The sequence below is a fragment of the Anolis sagrei genome, chromosome Y (assembly GCF_037176765.1).
Source record: "Anolis sagrei isolate rAnoSag1 chromosome Y, rAnoSag1.mat, whole genome shotgun sequence".
Taxonomy (NCBI): domain Eukaryota; kingdom Metazoa; phylum Chordata; class Lepidosauria; order Squamata; family Dactyloidae; genus Anolis; species Anolis sagrei.
Window position 1 is genome coordinate 8,742,864 of NC_090035.1, and position 19,670 is coordinate 8,762,533.

Below are 19,670 nucleotides of genomic sequence, written 5' to 3' on the forward strand. Positions count from 1 at the left end.
TCTAGGACTGTGTGATGTATCGGCGAATTATGTATATAGATCTGAGCATTTTTATTTATTTATTTACTTACTTTATTTGTATACCGCTATTCTCAGCCATTAGGCGACTCAGAGCGGTTAACAACAAGTAGCGGCAAAAATTCAATGCAACATCATACAGCCATTTAAAAAAACAATTAACACAATAATACAGTAAGCAAGTAACATCAATAACCATCTGTAAACATCAGTAAACAACTCACTAGCGTCTCATAACTAAAATCATAAGTAGGGTAGCCTTTGGCAGCTGACAGGTGGTAATTTTGTCAGAACCAATTATTTTTAAGTGCAGGCCAAGGTCTTTAAGCACTGCACCCAGTGTGCCGATCATCATTGGGACCAATTTTACTGGTTTGTGTCAGAGTCTTTTCAGTTCAGTCTCTAAATCCTCATATCGCGTAAGCTTTTCTGGTTGCTTCTCGTTGATTCTGTTGTCGCCTGGGATTGCATCATTGATGATCCGTATTTTGTGTATTTCCACGACCGTGCAGTCAGGAGTATTGTGCTCCAAAACTCAGTCTGAATTTGGAAATCCCAGAGTAGCTTGATGTGTTCATTCTCTGTAACTTTTTCCAGCTTGTGATCCCACCAGTTTATTATTATTACCATTATTATTTTACTGACACAAAACCACAGTATGTCACAGCAAACAGGATCTCTATGTTGGATTTCACATCACAAAATCACAAGTCGAATACTTCCCAAGCGTCTAGGACTGTGTGATGTATTTTTGAATGATGCGTGCAGATCCAAGTAAGGTGGCTTTTTGCAGTTGACAGTTTGTATTATTATTATTATTATTATTATTATTATTATTATTATTATTATCTCCCATGGCCAAACACAAGAATAGTAATGAGAAAGGGGCCCTTTGTAAGACCCTGTTTTGTTCCCTAAAGAAGTTGTTGTTGTTGTTGTTGTTGTTGTTGTTATTATTATTATTAGTAGTAGTTCCCATGGCTAAAAACAAGAATAGTTATGGGAAATGGGCCCTTTGTAAGACCCTGTTTCGTCCCCTAAAGTTATTATTATAATTATAATTATAATTATAATTATTATTATTAAAGCCGTAAGGGACAGTTTCTTAGGTCTCTTAGGATGTGGTCTATCCAATGTAATTTTCTGAATCAGCACCCCAAATAACCAACCCAAATATAAAGTTCACCAAAAACTGATTCGTAACCCTTTTGGTATTAATGTTGGAGAGTGGTCCCTGGTCAAGTGATCCCTGGTCAAAAAAAAATTAGGAACCACTGCATTAAAATATATATAATTAACTAACCGTCTCCTGCCATACGTTGTGTATATGTGTTTTGTGCGAGTATATATGTGTATATGTGTTTGTGTGTTTATATGTGGTTTTGCATAGGCGTTGTAACGTATTTTTTTTGGGCTTTTTAACCCTCTTCTGCTGTGTTTTTCAGTGTTTTTATGAGTGATGGTCACTTGTTAGCTTGTTGGTTATGGGCATATATTGTAATGTTACGTATTTTTAATTTTATGTTTTGGCTTTTTAAGTCTCGTCCGCTGCGTTTTTCAGTGTTTTTATGAGTGATGGTCACTTGTTGGCTTGACAGGTGTGCTATATTATTATTATTACTTTATTTGTACCCTGCTAGCATCTCCCAAAGGATTTGATGCAGCTTACAGTAGGCCGAAGCCCAAACAATACAACAATACAACAATACAATACCTAGCAAACAAAAACAGTTAAGCAGAAAGCAAACAAATAGCAATATACATTATTAAGACATTATTAAAAACTGAGCCGGCCAGAGTGGGGTACAGGGTTAAAAGTGCTGATGTGTCGGAGGGATATGGGATTATAGTATATAAGTGCGGTGTGCAAAGTGCGGTGATCTTGGTTCTGCTAAAGTGCTTCTGGGATTTGGTAGTGGGGTTCCTAATCTGAAAAGGCACATTGGAACAGCCAGGTTTTCAAATTCTTTCTGAAGACTGCCAATGTAGGGGCTTATCTGAGGTCTTTCGGGAGGGTGTTCCAGAGGCGGGGGGCCACCACAGAGAAGGCCCTGTCTCGCGTCCCAACCAAGCGCGCTTGTGACGCGGGCGGGATCACGAGCAGGGTCTCTCCTGATGATCAAAGTGAACATGTGGGTTCGTAGACAGCGATACGGTCACGCAGGTAGGGTGGTCCCAAACCGTTCAGGGCTTTGTAGGTAAGCACCTGCACCTTGTGCTATGTCCAAATTTGTGCTATGTCCAAATTTGGTGTCAATTCGTCCAGTGGTTTTTGAGTTATGTTAATCCCACAAACTAACATTACATTTTTATTTATATAGATATCTGTATCATCACATTATACAACAGAATCCCCAGTTTAATGTCCTATGGATACTTTGGACTTCAGTGCCCACCAGCCTAACTGCAGAACTTGAGTCAGGGTAGAATTAATACCTTCCTTTAACCTGGGAATCTTGATTAAGGGTGGGACCTCTTACAGCAAACCTCTAAAAAATGAAATATATTATTATGTATCTCCAATTTGTTGTCCAGTTTGATCCTTAGGTTTCTCGATCTACAGCCATGCTGTGTCCCCACCCATGTTGTTTATGTTCAGATGCAACCCTAGCAAAATGCCATCCAATTTCTCATACATGCCACTTACCTCATCCTATGACTCAAAAATAGATGATCCACGTTGTCACACCAGTACGAGTTTGTTGCATTAGTAACTTGGGATTTGTGCACAACCTCCTGTTGCTTTGAACATTGTTTTGTGTGGGGAATTGTAAAGAGATCTATGATCGACACATTCTCCTTTTCCTCTGAGCTTGCAAGCACCTTGCTTCTTTTGTGATGTGTTCTTTACGCGTTTGGCAGCTGCCTGAAGCTCTTGTAGGACCGGTTGACCTCTCTTGTGCTTTTTTAGGATTTCCTGCCAGCTGACATCCAGGCACAGTTTGCTGCCAGCAGGGAGCTGATCCGAAACATCTACAATAGCTTTTACAAACTGCGAGACCGAGCGGAGAGAATCGCCTCCCGAGCAGTTGACAATGCCGCTGACCTCCTCATTTTTGGGAAGGAACTAAGGTAAATGGATTTAAACTGAGAGAATTTTTGCAACCCCCAAATAAAGATAAAGAAAGGGGGTCTGTAACTTTAATCACCTGTCACTTTACATTTTGGCAAATAGCAGCAGTGGACAACGGACCTGAATTTAGACTGTGGTTATGAGGGGCGTGGAGTAACCCTTTCCTCCTGCAAATGGAGGTCTCCCTTATATGGCAGGTAGCAATTTTCTGGAGATTTTTTTGAATCATGAGAAATGGTGCACAGAAAGAGAGTTTGTCATCTTTCAATTAGGTTTGACACCACTCTCCAAACCTTTCGGGCTAGTGCAAAAACATGGCTCTATAAAGAGGCCTTTGCCCTTGTGGTCAGATTTGAGGACTCAGTGGTGGCTTCACTCCGCACTTTGATTTGTTACTGTAGTTAGCCAGCTTTATTTGCGTTTTAGGAAATTAAGAATTTTATCAGATGGGGTTTTATGTGTGTTTGTTGTTTTGAGTCTAATAATAATAATAATAATAATAATAATAATAGATTTATTTAATTATATTCCACCCTTCTCACCCCCAAGGGGACTCGGGGTGGATCACAGTACACATACCCAGCAAACATTCAGTGCCGCTTTGTATAGACAGTACACAGACAGACAGAATAGAAAAAGGTGTGTTGTTTTGATGCCATGAAAGATTGGGCTCAAGTCCAGCCACAGGGGGTGCTGTTGTTCCATCTTCTATGACGTAGAGTTGTCAGGACTTCCTCCTTCCTTTTGGTCACCCAGCATTTTCTGATCTTCTTTCTTTATGTCGTTGTAAAACACCTCCCCCACTTTTTTTAGAGGTACCTAATTTCGCTAATTACAACTGAAGCTGTTTTCAAACTGCTTAGGTAAACAGTGAGCAGGGCTGACGGTTGGCCGCTCACGCCAATCTGGAGCTTCGAACTTGCAACCTTTCAGTTGATAGATATTATAGTTGCTGGTGATTTACCAGCTAAATTTTGCAGTTTTATTTATTTATTTATTATTCAAGCTTATATGCTGCCACTCCCCTGGGGAGCGGCTTGCAAGAATAGGCTAAAATATAACACAATTTAAAAACAATTTAAAAGCAGCAATATCAAAGGTCAAAGGCCTGTCGAAACAGATATGTCTTACATGCCCTGCGGAAAGCTGATAAGTCCCGCAAGGCTTATTATCAGTGGCATCTCCGCACAGCAAGGCAAGGAAACACATCAAGCACAGTCTCCTTTAGGCTATACAACTATTGTACAACTATTTACATTAGAAGCTAAGCACATCGTAATACTGCTTCCATTCCATTCGGCAGCTACATCACGAACACAGAACGCGTTGCTATCAGCATTAGTCCACACCTTCCCCCATTCCAGAGTGATGTATGACGCACTACGCTGCGTCCATTGCTCTCTGCACTAAGATTTGTGACCTCTTTCTACACAGGAATACTCTCGGCACATAGCATTGCATTTTTTAAACATACATACACACTTTGAAACCTACATTGTACATTTCAAAACACACCAACACTTATGTATTGTTTGTTTATATGTGGCACTTTGGTGTGCTTCTGTGAGCCACCCTGAATCCCTTCGTAGAGATGATGGTGGGGTATAAATAAAATTTTGCTGTTACTTTGCTCTTTGCAAAACAACACTCAAACACAGGGAAAGTCCAGAAATGAAACAATCAGGGTCAGCTAATCACCTCTCAACAAAAGATTCCCTCAGGCACTAACAAGCCACACCAAAAAAAACTACGAGGTCATCAAATGCTAATCAAGGTGGCCAGTTGAAACATTCACACCTATCTCCAACAGACAAGAGTTCTTTGTCCCACCTGGTCATTCCACAAATATATAAACCCAATTTTCCTAGTTCCAACAGACCTCATAACCTCTGAGGATACTTTTCATAGATGCAGGTGAAACGTCAGGAGAGAATGCTTCTAGAACATAACCATATAGCCTGAAAAACCTACAACAGCCCAATTCCTCTATGTTTGCTGTGTGCCATAGGACCTAGTAGGAAAGGTTAAGGAGAGGCAGTGAGTAGGGTCATGCAAATTCCACACAGGGAACCCTGCGATGCCTGCCTGTGGTGGAGGAAAAATGTCAAATATAGGATGAAATTATCCCTGAGTGAAAGCATTCCTTGGGTGGTGGGTCGTATTGTTTGTGGAGGACATTGGCAGGGTTTGAGTGACATGTTCATGTCGCTTGCTATAACCTGCAATGTCAGTGAAGGGAGTGCTTTTGGAGGCTTCTCAGCTGTCTGTGTAAATGGACACCTCCGCCACATACACATTGTTATGCTAAACTAACTAACCTGTTCCTCATTGAGGACTTGAGCAGTGTGGGGCTGAATCCCAACACTCGCTAGATCTTAATAACGGCTTTTTTTCTTCCTCTAGTGCTTTAGGCTCCGACACAACTCCGCTCCCTTCCTGGGCCGCTTTGAACAATAGCGCTTGGGGCAATCTCAAGCAGGCTCTGAGGGGCCTCTCTGTTGAGTTTGCGCTGTTGGCCGACAAAGCCGTGCAACAGGTGAGCTCCTGTGGCTTCTTTCTTGCCCTTCTAGAGGTATATTCACCCCTCTCTTTATGGACTCTGTATGTTCTGGGTCCTTTCCAAACATGGATGGAGAAAAAGCATGGAAAAATGGGTGGCTGGGAGAGATATGATGCATCTTCTTAGGCCTCATGCATCCCTGAAAGGAGAACCCACCAAACTCCGTAAGCCTGGTAATACGTTGGTTCTGGATATGTGGGCAGTTATATGAAGACACTGCCCTAGGAGTACCATATGTACTTGAGTATAAGCCGACCCGAATATAAGCCGAGGCACCTAATTTTGCCACCAAAAACGTATTGATTCGGGTATAAGCCAAGGGTGGGAAATGCATCAGCTACTGGTAAATTTCCAAATAAAAATAGATACCAATAAAATTAAAATAATTGCAGCATCTGTAGATTAAATGTTTTGAATATTTACATAAAACTGTAATTTAAGATAAGACTGTCCAATTCTGATTAAATAATTATTCTAACCTTCTTCAATGTGAATTTTTCTTATGTATCCTTCCAATAATAATGAAGAGAGTAAAATAATAAATTTAACAACAACAACAATAATAAAGTAAAGTAATGGAAATGTAATAATAACAGTAAGAATAGAGTAAAATAATAAATGTAGTAATAATAGAGTAAAATAATGCATGTAATAATAATAACAAATAGAGTAAAATAATAAATGTAATAATAAAAACAACAGAGTAAAATAATAAATGTAATAATAATAATAAAGTAAAATAATAAATGTAATAATAATAATAACACAAAGAGTAAAATAATAAATGTAGTAGTAATAATAGAGTAAAATAATAAATGTATTAATAAGAATAACAAAAGGAGTAAAATAATAAATGCAGTAGTAATAATAGAATAAAATAATAAATGTAACAGTAACAATAATATATAGAGTAAAATAATAAATGTAGTAGTAATAATAGAATAAAATAATAAACGTAATAGTAACAATAATAGAGTAAAATAATAAATGTGGTAGTAATAATAGAATAAAATAATAAATGTAACAGTAACTAATAGAGTAAAATAATAAATGTAGTAGTAATGAGAGTAAAATAATAAATGTAGTAGTAATAATAGAGTAAAATAAGAAATGTCATAATAATAATTGGAGTAAAATAATAAATCTGATAAAAATAGAGTAAAATAATGTAAACGTAATAATAACAATAATAAAGTAAAATAATAAATATAATAATAGCAATAACAAATAGAGTAAAATAATAAATATACTTATAAATAGAGCAAAATAATAAAAATAATAATGGAGTAAAATAATGTAAATGTAATAATAATAATGATAATTATAATAAATAGAGTAAAATAGTAAATGTAATAAAAATAATATTAATAACAGAGTAAAATAATTAATAACTTTGATTTGAATATAACTGGGGGGGGGGTGCTTTTTCAACCTTAAAAAATGGCTGAAAAACTCAGCTTATATTTGAGTATATACGGTAGTTTGAATGAAATCGAACAAGGGCCCTAAATGACATATGCTACTCTGTTTTCAGAGGCTTACAGGCATCCTCCTTCCCTCGATTTGTTGTGTGCACTTTTTGACATCTGTCTAAAACATTTGCAGAACAAGTAGTTGGAAAAATTGCTTGGTTGCAAAAATTGCTTTTTGTTGGGAACGATGCCTCGGGCAGTGGTTATATAAGTCTGACTGGGCTGCACAGATCACCTGATTCAACTGTGATGTTCATAGAATCAAAGAGTTGGAGGAGACCTCATGAGCCATCCAGTCCAACCCCCTGCCAAGAAGCAGGAATATTGCATTCAAATCACCCCTGACAGATGGCCATCCAGCCTCTGTTTAAAAGCTTCCAAAGAAGGAGCCTCCACCACACTCCGGGGCAGAGAGTTCCACTGCTGAACAGCTCTCACAGTCAGGATGTTAAACTGAAGTATATATTTCATGCCATACCGCTTCCTGCATTTAATAGCTGTCTTGGTGCCCAAGATTAAGGCACACAGGGTCCTTTCCCTTCCCTTCCCTTCTTCCTCCTTGGAGCAACAGCTTCAGCCACGAAGCCCTTGAACCCTAAAGACTCCTTCTATATTGTAATTTTAAAAATTGGAGACTTGTAAATGTCCTTTGTGTGTGTGTATGTGCTTTGCTGCCCAAATTCACACTGTCTCTTTCATTCGCTTGTCCTTCCGCTTTCTAGGGTAAACAGGAAGAGAGTGATGTGGTGGAGAAGCTGAATCTTTTCCTGGACTTACTCCAGTCTTACAAAGTGAGTCTTGCTTTCTTTCTGCCAGTGTGTGAGTCAGCTGCCCAGAAACAGCTGTGTGCATTTGCAGGAAGGCAGTGCATCAGGCCAGTGGAAATCCAGCCAGAGAACTTGCCATGAGTCTGAATTAAATGTTGGAAATATGAGACAGTGAGAGGTTCATTGTATCTTGGATGCCTCTAGATCGGGCATGGGCAAACTTCGGCCCTCCAGGTGTTTTGGACTTCAACTCCCACAATTCCTAACAGCCGGTAGGCTGTTAGGAATTGTGGGAGTTGAAGTCCAAAACACCTGGAGGGCCGGAGTTTGCCCATGCCTGCTCTGGATGATGGAGGAGGGAAATCTGGTTAAATAATGCGACCTGAACAATGTATGCAAATACAATTTGCATAAAATAGCTTACTTTTCTATTAGTCTTGCAGAAGGGCAGATAGCACCAGTTTCATTGCAAGCTAGATGTTCCTTCAACGCATCTTTGCTCTTGTATTGTGCTATTTCATTTTAACTAGGGAGCATTATTCATGGTGGACAGCCAGAATCTTAAAAGTTTATTTATTTATTTATTTGTTTATCGTGTCAGGAGCAACCAGACATTTGTATTATATTTTTAACAAAACAAACAAACAGACAAAACACAAAGTTTGCAAGCTTGGTAGTTGATTAAATGTCCTTTGACCGGTATCTGGCCGCTTGGAGTGCCTCTGGTGTTGTCCTCCATTGTAAATGTAGCAGGGCTCAGGTTGCATTGCAGCAGGTGGTCAGTGGTTTGCTCTTCTCCACACTCGCATGTCGTGGATTCCACTTTGTAGCCCCATTTCTTAAGATTGGCTCTGCATCTCGTGGTGCCAGAGCGCAGTCTGTTCAGCACCTTCCAAGTCGCCCAGTCTTCTGTGTGCCCAGGGGGGAGTCTCTCATTTGGTATCAGCCATTGGTTGAGGTTCTGGGTTTGAGCCTGCCACTTTTGGACTCTTGCTTGCTGGGGTGTTCCAGCCAGTGTCTCTGTAGATCTTAAAAAACTATTTCTTGATTTAAGTCATTGAGATGCTGGCTGATACCCAAACAAGGGATGAGCTGGATATGTCACTGCCCTAAATGTAGGATGTAAACATAACAGAGGCTTCACAATATAGATCAGCGGTTCTCAATCTTCCTAATTTCCCTGACCCCTTAATACAGTTCCTCATGTTGTGATGACTCCCCAACCATAAAATTATTTTGTTGCTATTTCCTAACTGTAATTTTGCTACTATTATGAATCATAATGTAAATATTTATTTATTTACGACATTTATATGCCGCTCTTCTCACCCCAAAGGGTGAGAGCAGCTCACAAGGTATATATACATACAATATATTATATTAGCATAGTACAATATTAGTATTAAGTATTACTATATTGTACTATACCATTGTATTGTAATATTATAAGTAATATTACATGTAATATAAATATATAATTATAATATCATATTATTATTAGTATTATATTGCATTACATTATTAATGACATTTATATGCCGCCCTTCTCACCCTGAAGGAGACTCAGAGCAGCTCACAAGGTATATATACATACAATAGATTATATTATTAGCATAGTACAATAGCAGCATTAAATATTACTATATTGTACTATAGCATTGTATTGTAATATTATTAGTAATATTACATGTTATATAAATATATAATTATAATATCATATTATTATTAGTATTCTATTGCATTACATTATAATATTATAAACATTATATCTATAGACAATATATTATATTATATTATTAGAATAGCACAGGAGACAAGATGGGACTGTCCCCTGGTCCCCTGGTGACTTATCTAATATGCAGGATGTATTTTCATTCACTGGACCAAATTTGGCAGAAATACCTGCTATGTCCCATTTTGAATACTGGCAGGGTTGCGGGGGGGGGGGGGGTGTTGATTTTGTCATTTGGAGTTGTAGTTGCTGGGATTTATAGTTCACCTACAATCAAGGAGCATTCTGAACTCCACCAATGATGGAATTGAACCAAACCTGGTACACAGAACTCCCATGACCAACAAAAAATACTGGAAGGGTTTGGTGGGTTTGGGAATTGTAGTTCACCTACATCCAGAGAGCACTGTGGACTCAAACAATGGACCAAACTTGGCACAAGTACTCAATATACCCAAATGTGAATACTGGTGGAGTTTGGGTAAAATAGACCTTGACATTTGGGAGTTGTAGTTTCTGGGATGTATAGTTCACCTACAATGAGCATTCTGAATCCCACCAACAATAGAATTGGGCCAAACTTCCCATGACCAACAGAAAAGACTGTTTTTTTCTTTGGCGACCCCTCTGACACCCCCTTGCAACCCCCCCCCCCCCCCCCGGAGTCCCGATCCCCAGGTTGAGAATCACTGTTCTAGATGACGGGTCCTCAAACTTTTTAAACAGAGGGCCAGGTCACAGTCCCTCAAACTGTTGGAGGGCCGGATTATAATTTGAAAAAAAAAATTGAATGTATTCCAATGCACACTGCACATATCTTTTTTGTAGTGCAACCCCCCCCCCCCCGCTAAAAACATAACAATAATTAAAATGAAGAACAATTTTAACAAATATAAACTTCGTAGTATTTCAGTGGGAAGTGTGGGCCTGCTTTTGGCTGATGAGATAGGATTGTTGTTGTTGTTGTTGTGTGCTTTCAAGTGGTTTCAGACTTAGGTTGACCCTCAGCGAGGGCCGGGTAAATGACCTTGGAGGGCCATATCCGGCCCCCGGGCCTTAGTTTGAGGTCCCCTGCTCTAGATGATAGAGGAGGGAAATCTGCATCAAGATAGTTGAGTTATGTGACCTGAGCAATGCAGATAAATATCATTTGCATAAAATAGCTTACTTTTCTATTAATCCTGGAGAAGGGCAGATAGCATCCATTTCATTGCAAGCCTGTATTTCCATACAGTCTAAATGACAACACATCCTTGCTTTTGTATTGTGCTATTTCATTGTATTTAGGGAGTGATAAGGGCCATAGTGGTGAAGCTGGTTAAACAGCTGAGCTGCAGAACTTGCTGACCGGAAAGTTGGCGGGTCAAATCCCTGGGATGGGGTGAGCTTCTGCTGTTAGCTCCAGCTTCTGCCAACCTAGCAGTTCGAAAACAAATCAGTAGATACTGCTTTGGTGGGAAGGTAACAGTGTTCCATGTAGTCATGCCGGCCACATGACCTTGGAGGTATCTACAGACAATGCTGGCTCTTCGGCTTAGAAATTGAGATGTGCACCACCCACCAGAGTCAGACTCAACTAGACTCAATGTCAAAGGGAAGCCTTTATCTTTAGGGAGCATTATTCATGGGGGACAGCAAGAATCTTAAAAATAGGATGTAAGTGTAATAAATGGAAGATAACTGCAGAAGGAGGTTGGTTCGTCTAGGGCAGTGGTTCTCAACCTTCCTAATGCCGCGACCCCTTAGTACAGGTTCTCACGTTGTGGTGACCCCCAAACATAACGTTATTTTCGTTGCTAATTCTTTAATTTTGCTACTGTTATGAATCGTAATATAAATATTTGGTATGCAGGACGTATTTTCATTCACTGGACCAGATTTGGCACAAATACCCAAGACGCCCAAATTTGAATACTGGTGGGGTTGGAGGGGATTGATTTTGTCATTCGGGAATGTTGGAGTTGCTGGGATTTATAGTTCACCTAAAATCAAAGAGCCTTTTGAACTCCACCAATGATGGAATTGAATCAAACTTGGCACACAGGATTCCCATGGCCAAGAGAAATACTGGGAGAGTCTGGTGGACACTGACCTTGAGTTTTTGGAGTTGTAGTTCACCTACATCCATAGAACACTGTGGACTCAAACTGTGATGGATCTGGATCAAACTTGGCACAGATAATCAATATGCCCAAATGTGAACACTGGTCGAGTTTGGAGAAAATAGACATTGCCATTTGGGAGTGGTAGTTGCTGGGATTCATAGTTCACCCACAATGAAATAGCATTCTGAACCCCACCAATGATAGAATTTGAACAAACTTCCCACGCAGAACACCCATGACAAAGAGAAAATACTATGTTTTCTGATGGTCTTTGGTGACCCCTCTGACACCCCCTCGCGACCCCCACAGGGGTCTCGACCCCCAGGTTGAGAAACACTGGTCTAGGGTTTCCAATGAAACTTGAACTGAAGACTTCTCTGGTGAACTGACCACTTGCTTGGCCATTTTGATCTACTAGTTCAGCTTTAGAGATGCCACTTGGGAGGGCAGGTAAAGGTCAGACTCTGCTGGCAGAAAAGGCACTTTGCCGCACTCATTAGTTCCTCTGCTCTGCTCATTATTCTTGCCCTTGACCGTTCTCTGTGCTCCCTAATGCTGCTCCGTATGTAACGCGAGATAATTAATAGCGTTTTTCAAAATGTACTGTAGAGAAGAACCAGACCAGTTTGGGTTTCCTGTGACCAGGAGGCAACATGCAGATTCCGGATGGTTTTTGACAGTTCTTTGTGATGGAGGTTTGGTCAGAGGTTTGAACCTTTTAACCCCATCTTCATTTTTAAAATACATCAAGCTGCCTTTTTGTCCCTTTTTTGTTGCAAAAAACATCAGTCAACAGCACTATGGAAAAGTTAATTCCTGTGTTGGGCATTATGACGTGTCTGTTTACCATTTGTAATAACTAATGCAGGCTGGGGTGGCAGGGAGTTTGAGCCAGCTTTTGCTATTTTAATTGAATTATTATTATTATTATTAGTATTATTATTATTATTATTATTATTATTATTATGAACTCCGAAAAAATCTGTAAACTCTGCAAAACTATTACTTACCAATTGAAGGAGGAACAATTGACTGTGTTAAAGTGTGTTGTCATTTCATGACAAGATAATTATGTTTTATTTAGATTTACTAGCTTGGGTAGCCGGCGTTGCCCGGGCTATTGAAAAAGTTTTTTTTTTTATTTTGCAAAATGCATAATTTATTTATTTACAGTATTTATATTCTGCCCTTCTCACCCCTCAGGGGACTCAGGGAGGATTACAATGCACATATACATGGGAAACATTCAATGCCATAGACACACAACATATATAGACAGACACTCAGAGGCTATTTAACATTCCAGCTTCTGGCCACTAGGTGAGCTGTCGCTTCACCATCCATTTGTGACACTGATGAAGTACTTTCCTCATTCTTTGCATACTTCCTGGAGATTTTTTTCTGGCCTCATAAATTTTTCTGGCCTCGTAAATTAGCCTCCCCACATAAGTGGTACCTAAATTTCCTACTTGACAGATGCAACTGCCTTTCAAGCTGCAAAGGTCGACCACAAGCTACACAGTTTTGGTTGGGAGCTCACTCCGACCCAGGCTGGCTTTGAACTCATGACCTTTCAGTCAGTAGTGATCTCAATGCAGCTGACTCACAGTCCCGGTTGTGCCACATAAGGTTGTGGGTGAACTACAACTCCCATCATGCCAGGTTGACCTCCTGAAACTCCACCAGTAGTGAAAGTTTGTTATGTTGGGCAAGTTTGCTCCAGATGCATCATAGGTGGGGTTCAGTGTGATCTCTGGTTGCAGAATAAACTACAACTCCCACCATGGTGGATCCTTCCAGTAGGTTTGGTTAGTCACTGAAATCCTTCCAGTAGGTTTGGTTAGTCATGGGGGTTCTGTCTGCCAAGTTTGGTCCATATCCATCATCAGTTGTGGTCTCAGTGTCTCTGGATGTAAGTGAACTACAACTTCCAGAAATAAAGGTCAGTTCCCCTCAAACCCCTCTAGTATTTTCAGTTGGTTGTGGTGGTTCCGTGTGCCAGGTGAGGTCCAGGGCCGTCATTGGTGGAGTCCAAGTGCTCTTTGATTGCAACTGAACTATAAATCCCAGTACTTAGAACAGCTATCAATCAGAGTGACTTCCCCCCAAACCTCTCCAGTATTTTTCTTTGGTTATAAAGATTCTGTGTGTCAAAGTGATCCAGGTCCATTGTCAGTGGGGGTCACAGTGCTCTGACTTGATGCAGGATGAACTACAGCTTCCATCATGTGGAATCAATCCCCCAAACCCCTCCAGTATGTTTAGTTGCTGGTTAGTTCTGCTCTATTTGTTGTGCAGACAGAGTGGAAAAGAGTAGGAAAGGGTTAAGGGAGAGGGAGTGGGCGGGGCCATGCAAATTCCACACCAATGGATATAGTATGAAACATTGGGATGTCTGTGGTGGAGGAAACACGTAAAATCTAGGATGAAATTGTCCCCTAATGAAAGCATTATGGGCAGTATGGTGTTTGGGGAGGACATTGGCAGGGGCTGGGCCACATATTCATGGCACGCGCTATAATGTGAAATGCCATTGCTGGGAGGCTTTTTGGTAGCTTCTCAGCACTGTGGGTTAAAGCTGTTTGTGGAAGCGGGAGCCTGTCTGTGGAAGTGGGCACCCCAGCCACATACACACAGGTATATAGATATAGATATATCAGAATATTATAAAACAAATACCAAAGTGTACCATGAAAAAACAGTGACAGCAATGAATGAGACAACAAATAGAAACAGTTTAGAAACCATGATAAGGTCACCCATGAGACTGTTTATTCCATTAAAGCAAGGCATGGGGACCCTGGAGACTCCAACAGTGGGAACTATGTCTCCCAGTTCAGTCTCTACAAGTCAAAGGGCTTCCAAAAAAGCAAAATCTTTGTCCTGAGGAGCAAGGAAAGCTTGAGGTGAGCACCTTAGATCCCGACACAAAAACGGACTTAGTGAAAGCATGAATTTGGGGTCGAGCTATCACGTGGAGCCTCTGGTAGCACAATGGGTTAAACTCTTGTGCCGACAGGTTGGAGGTTCGAATCCAGGGAGAGAGCGGGTGAGCTCCCTCTGTCAGCTTCAGCTCCCCATGCAGGAACATGAGAGAAGCCTCCCTCAAGGATGATATATCATCAACACATCCAAGTGTCCCCTGGATAACATCCTTTCAAATGGCCAATTCTCTCACACCAGAAGCGACTTGCAGTTTCTCAAGTAGCTCCTGACACACACAAAAATTACGAATAACATGTCCTTTAATATGAGAGAAGTAACATGGAACTCTCCAAGTATCCGCTGAACTAGCTTAGCCAGTGTTAAGGAATCGGAGGAGATCTAGTTCCAGTACATCTGGAGATCCTTCCCTTTATGCATGAGCAGCTCATACAAGGAGAGATTAGTATAAAGTTCCTCAGAAGGCTGCTGCCTTTCTAAAATGTTTCATAAGATGCTGTGCAGTCCAAGGAATTTGGAAAACAATGAATATAGGCACTCCAAGGGCATCTCAGTTCCACAATCTGATTTTTTGCAGGATCTGTGTGAGCGGCATGAGAAAGGAGTTCTGCACAAGCACCAGCGGGCCTTGCACAAATACAGCATGATGAAGCGGCAAATGATGAGCGCCTCTGTCCAGAACAAGGAGCCAGAGTCTGTGGAGCAGCTGGAGTCCCGGATTGTGGAGGTACCGTCCTCTCCCTCTTTTGCAACTAAACATTCAGATCTGTGTCTATCATGTGACTCCAGTATCCTAGGATCTGATCCCAGGTTCTCTGTTTATCCCAGATTATCTGGCAGTGTGGACTCATATAATCCAGTTTGAAGCAGAAAACCTGGAATTAGATCCTGGGATACAGGGCCTATCTGGAAGGGGCCTCCATGCCTTCACAGAAATGGGCAGTTTCGAGCACAGACTAAAGAGTCTTGCATCTTTTCTGGTCTTTTGTGGTGGAATTTCGGAAGCTAGAAAGCCAAGATTCAAGTGGTTTGGGAGGAGAAGTCGGATTTCTTGATCTTGGGGCTAATTTCCTAGATTATGGGATTTGCTACTCCCTACAACTGGCTATGTGTTGTGGCTAACTTTGAGCCTGAGTTTTCTGAGCCTGAATTTCCACAGGATGAGGAGGATGAGGGGTTACAGATTTCTGAACATGCCCCTGTTATTGAGGCAGACAGTGTTGATTCTGAAGAAGAAACGGCATTTCTGTTCCCCAGAGAAAGGAATGTTGTTTTAGATAAAGATGGTGAAACTTCACAGCTGCAGGTGTAAGAGTTGGCCCCATCTGGGAGTTCAGTGCCTCTCGGTTCCCAGGGTGACCAGTCCCAGGATAATGAGGTATCCGGCCTTGAAGATGGTGGAGATTTGATTAGGGAGGACCGTTTGCAATTAAGGGTTCGCCGAAGTGCGCACCTTGCCAACAAACAGGAAGTTCGAGGTCAACGTAATGCTTTCATGCTGGGGAAACATATTTAACGATCCGATTGAAGTCTGTCCTTTGTCAGTGCAATGTTGCTTACACCCTGTTAACTTCTCTGAAATTACGTCACCTTTTGGGGTAAGCTTCTAGCTCTTTGGAACTTTGGTTTTGATCTTGATTTTTGGGGACTTTATCATGCTGCCATGGATTCTTGTTTAACCAGTGCTAAAGGATTATACTTCATGTTATTTGCCTTTGGATCTTGGAAACTTTGCCTTTGCATTTAATACTCTGTTTTGGCTATTGAACTTTTGCAACTTTACTTCTATGTTTTTGATTTTGCTTTTTCTTCAGTAAACTACAAAAACTACAGCCTTGGTGTGTGGTGGTGCCTTGAGCAAGGTGAATCTATCCTGAGTTGTGACACTATGTAAATTTAGGAAATATTACAGTCTTTATCATTTAGACTGTGGGTAAATACAGACACATATTAAATGGTAATAGATCAGGGATTGGGAACCACTGAGTCCTAGAGCCAAGTCTGACCCTCCTGGGCTCCCAGTTTGTCCATCTGGTATCCCCAGATTGCTACATCCCCGTCTCCATACCAGTGCTGTTAGTTACATTCCCATCTTATATATCCCCACGCTCTTCTGAAAGAAAGAAATATCTCTCTTGGGCTTAGTAATTGGGCATAACATGAGATGGTCAACCACAGACTAGTTTTTTAAGACTTGTGAAGTTCTTGAAGGCTGTGATTTAGTTTTTAAGCCTTTCTTTTATTTTTAGTGTTTTTAAACAAAGCTGACATACTGCTTGTTGTATTCCAGAGCAGGATTTCCTCTGACTCTCAGCACCACACAGTTGAGTTAAAATAGCAAGCAGTTTATTGAAGATAGTAAAAGCCAAAGCAATAAAAGTAATCCACAGTAAAAAGGCAAATCCAATTGTTTAGGAAGTAAAAAGAGCAATAAATCCACAGAGATACAGTCCAAAAAAGTCCATTAAACCAGAGGCTTGGTTTCAAAGGCAAAAACAACAGCAAAGACACTTAAACAGGAATCAAACAAAGACCAGGGTCCAGGAACATGGCATGGAGAACTATTAGTGAATCCAACATTGCTTCGTCTGAAGCTAGAGTCCGTACTTGGCACTATATATCTACTGTATTTTCCGGCATACAAGACAACTGGGGAAATAAGAGGACCCCCAACTTTTCAAGACAAAATACAGAGTTAGGGATATACTCGCTATTTAAGACTACTCCACATTGCCATACAGACCCCCCAGGAGAAGCACCTCTGGACGCCGACTCCTTGCAGCCCCAGGCGGCAGTGTGCCTTGGATGTGCTTGCTGAGGCATTCTGGGAGCCGTAGGAGTCAGGGAACTATGTCTCCCAGAGTGCCTCAGTGAACATATCCAAGCTTCCTTGGGCCTAGACAAGCTCAGTGGCCTTTGGAGGAGGTGAACTTCGGGGACGGAGGAGGGTCTTGAAAGTAGAGTGGGGAGAGCCGCGGGGACAGCCTAGTGGGTCATCATCTCCGGCCGGCCTTCATGGGAATACAACCTGCCGCTCCTCCTCCCTGTGCCCTCCCTCCCTCCTCAGACTGGGCCACTAAGGGAGTTGGATTTTATTATTTTCTTTTAATTATTATTATTTTTATTTTATACCCAGCCTATTAGATGACCCCTGACTTTTCATAAGATTTTCCAAGGTTAAGAAGTCATCCAATACGTCGGAAAATATGGTACTTTGCTTCCCAAACAGCTAGGAACAGATTTTTCCTTAATTTTGGTTTCTCTACTAGCTTCTGCTCTAATCTGGCTGAGCGCCTTACTTTCTGATTTGTTCGTCTTTGTTGGCTAAAAGCTCTTCGTCTGTTGAAGGCTTCATTAAAATCTGCACCTGGAGATAACTGACCCTGGGACTGCAGCTCAGAGCTTTCCCCAGACTCAAGACCTTGAGATTCCCTTTGCAGCCATCAACTGAACTGTCTAAGCCATCAACTGAACTGCATTCAGGCCCCACATCCCTCAAACTAGGCCCAGGAAACAGACCATCATCCCCATTCCCTTCAGGAACATCTTCATGAACAGCCTCCCCATTCCCATCAGAGGAATCACCTTGAACATGAATGACATTGTCATTCCCATCATCCAAGGCAACCTGATCATTAGACACAATCACAGGCTGAACAGGCTGACATACAACACTGCTTCCATTTGCTCCTTTCAAGGAACAGAAGGCACTTGGAATCCCACTTGTGGTTTTTTTGTGCATGCTGGGATGTTTGTCTCTTTATTCCTATGGAGCAGAGGCAGCTCTTCCCGGCTCTGTTGCACATCCTGGCCCCCAAATGCCTTTTCCCAACTCTATTTCCCACTTCCACATTTGTTTACCCACTGGCCAGCTGCTTGAGTACAATCCAGAGTAGAGAAAGATAATATGAGGGAGGATTTAACATGGCGGGGCTTCTTGTGGACATTCCAGAGCAGAGATCTGAATTTCCCTTTCTGTATCATCAGAACATCCTGGTAATTAATTTTTATTTCCCAGCAAGAGAACGCCATCCTGACAATGGAGCTGCGCAATTACTTCTCCTTGTATTGCCTCCACCAAGAGACTCAGCTCATCCATATTTATCTTCCTCTCACATCTCACATTTTGGGAGCGTTTGTCAACTCTCAGATCCAAGGGCATAAAGAGGTAAGGCTGCTTTTGAGTGCTTTGTCCTAAACATAACAGGGGATTCTCTTTAGCAGCATCCTGACTATGGGACTCCCTTTAGTTAGGTTGGAGCCATCTCTTTTGAGTTTCCAGTGATGTTTAATGTTTCAAATTGCTCTGTTTTAATCACTTGCTGTGAGATTTCCGGGCTATATGGCCATGTTTCAGAAGCATTCTCATTACTGTTCAAGCAGGGAGCTTTGAGATGGTAGAACAGAAACTCTCCGAAGCTCTAGGTGCCCTTACCACCTATTACAGGGAAAACCAGGTGATCCCTAATCCATCTAAAACACAGACATGTGCCTTTCACCTTAAGAACAGACAAGCATCCCGACTTATACTCGAGTCAATATGTTTTCCCAGTTTTTTGTGCCAAAATTAGGTTCCTCGGCTTATATTCGGGTTGGCTTATACTCTAGTATATATGGTATATATCCTACTTACCTAGTTTCCATCAGACCTCACAACCTCTGAGGATGCCTGCCATAGATGTGGGTGAAAACTCAGGAGAGAATGCTTCTGGAACATGGCCACACAGCCCGGAAACCTCACAGCAACCCAGTGATTCTGGCTGTGAAAGCCTTCGACCACACATCGCTGTGTTTTAACTTTTTAAAATTGTGGTTTGTGATTGTTTTTAGACTGTTTCTTTTTTTAAATTGTTATATTTCAACTCTTCATTGCCTCAGGCAGCTATATAGGCTAGGAGGCAATTTAGGAATACGTTACATATTTTCATATTGGTCAGATGTTTACAGTTTTTCTTGAAATTCCTCTATAAACACTTGACCTGTTTCCTTTGATTCATCGG

General features: G+C 41.1%; 1 protein-coding gene across 1 annotated transcript in view; it reads left to right on the forward strand.

Annotated features, from left to right (window-relative positions):
• LOC132781567 (sorting nexin-8) overlaps positions 1–19,670 on the forward strand; it is a 46,801-nt gene that overhangs the window by 24,674 nt on the left and 2,457 nt on the right. Inside the window, exons 6-10 of the mRNA XM_067461470.1 lie at positions 2,930–3,090; positions 5,495–5,627; positions 7,846–7,914; positions 15,248–15,397; positions 18,689–18,838. Coding sequence (XP_067317571.1) covers positions 2,930–3,090; positions 5,495–5,627; positions 7,846–7,914; positions 15,248–15,397; positions 18,689–18,838 — 663 coding nt within the window. The remainder of the gene's footprint in view (positions 1–2,929; positions 3,091–5,494; positions 5,628–7,845; positions 7,915–15,247; positions 15,398–18,688; positions 18,839–19,670) is intronic.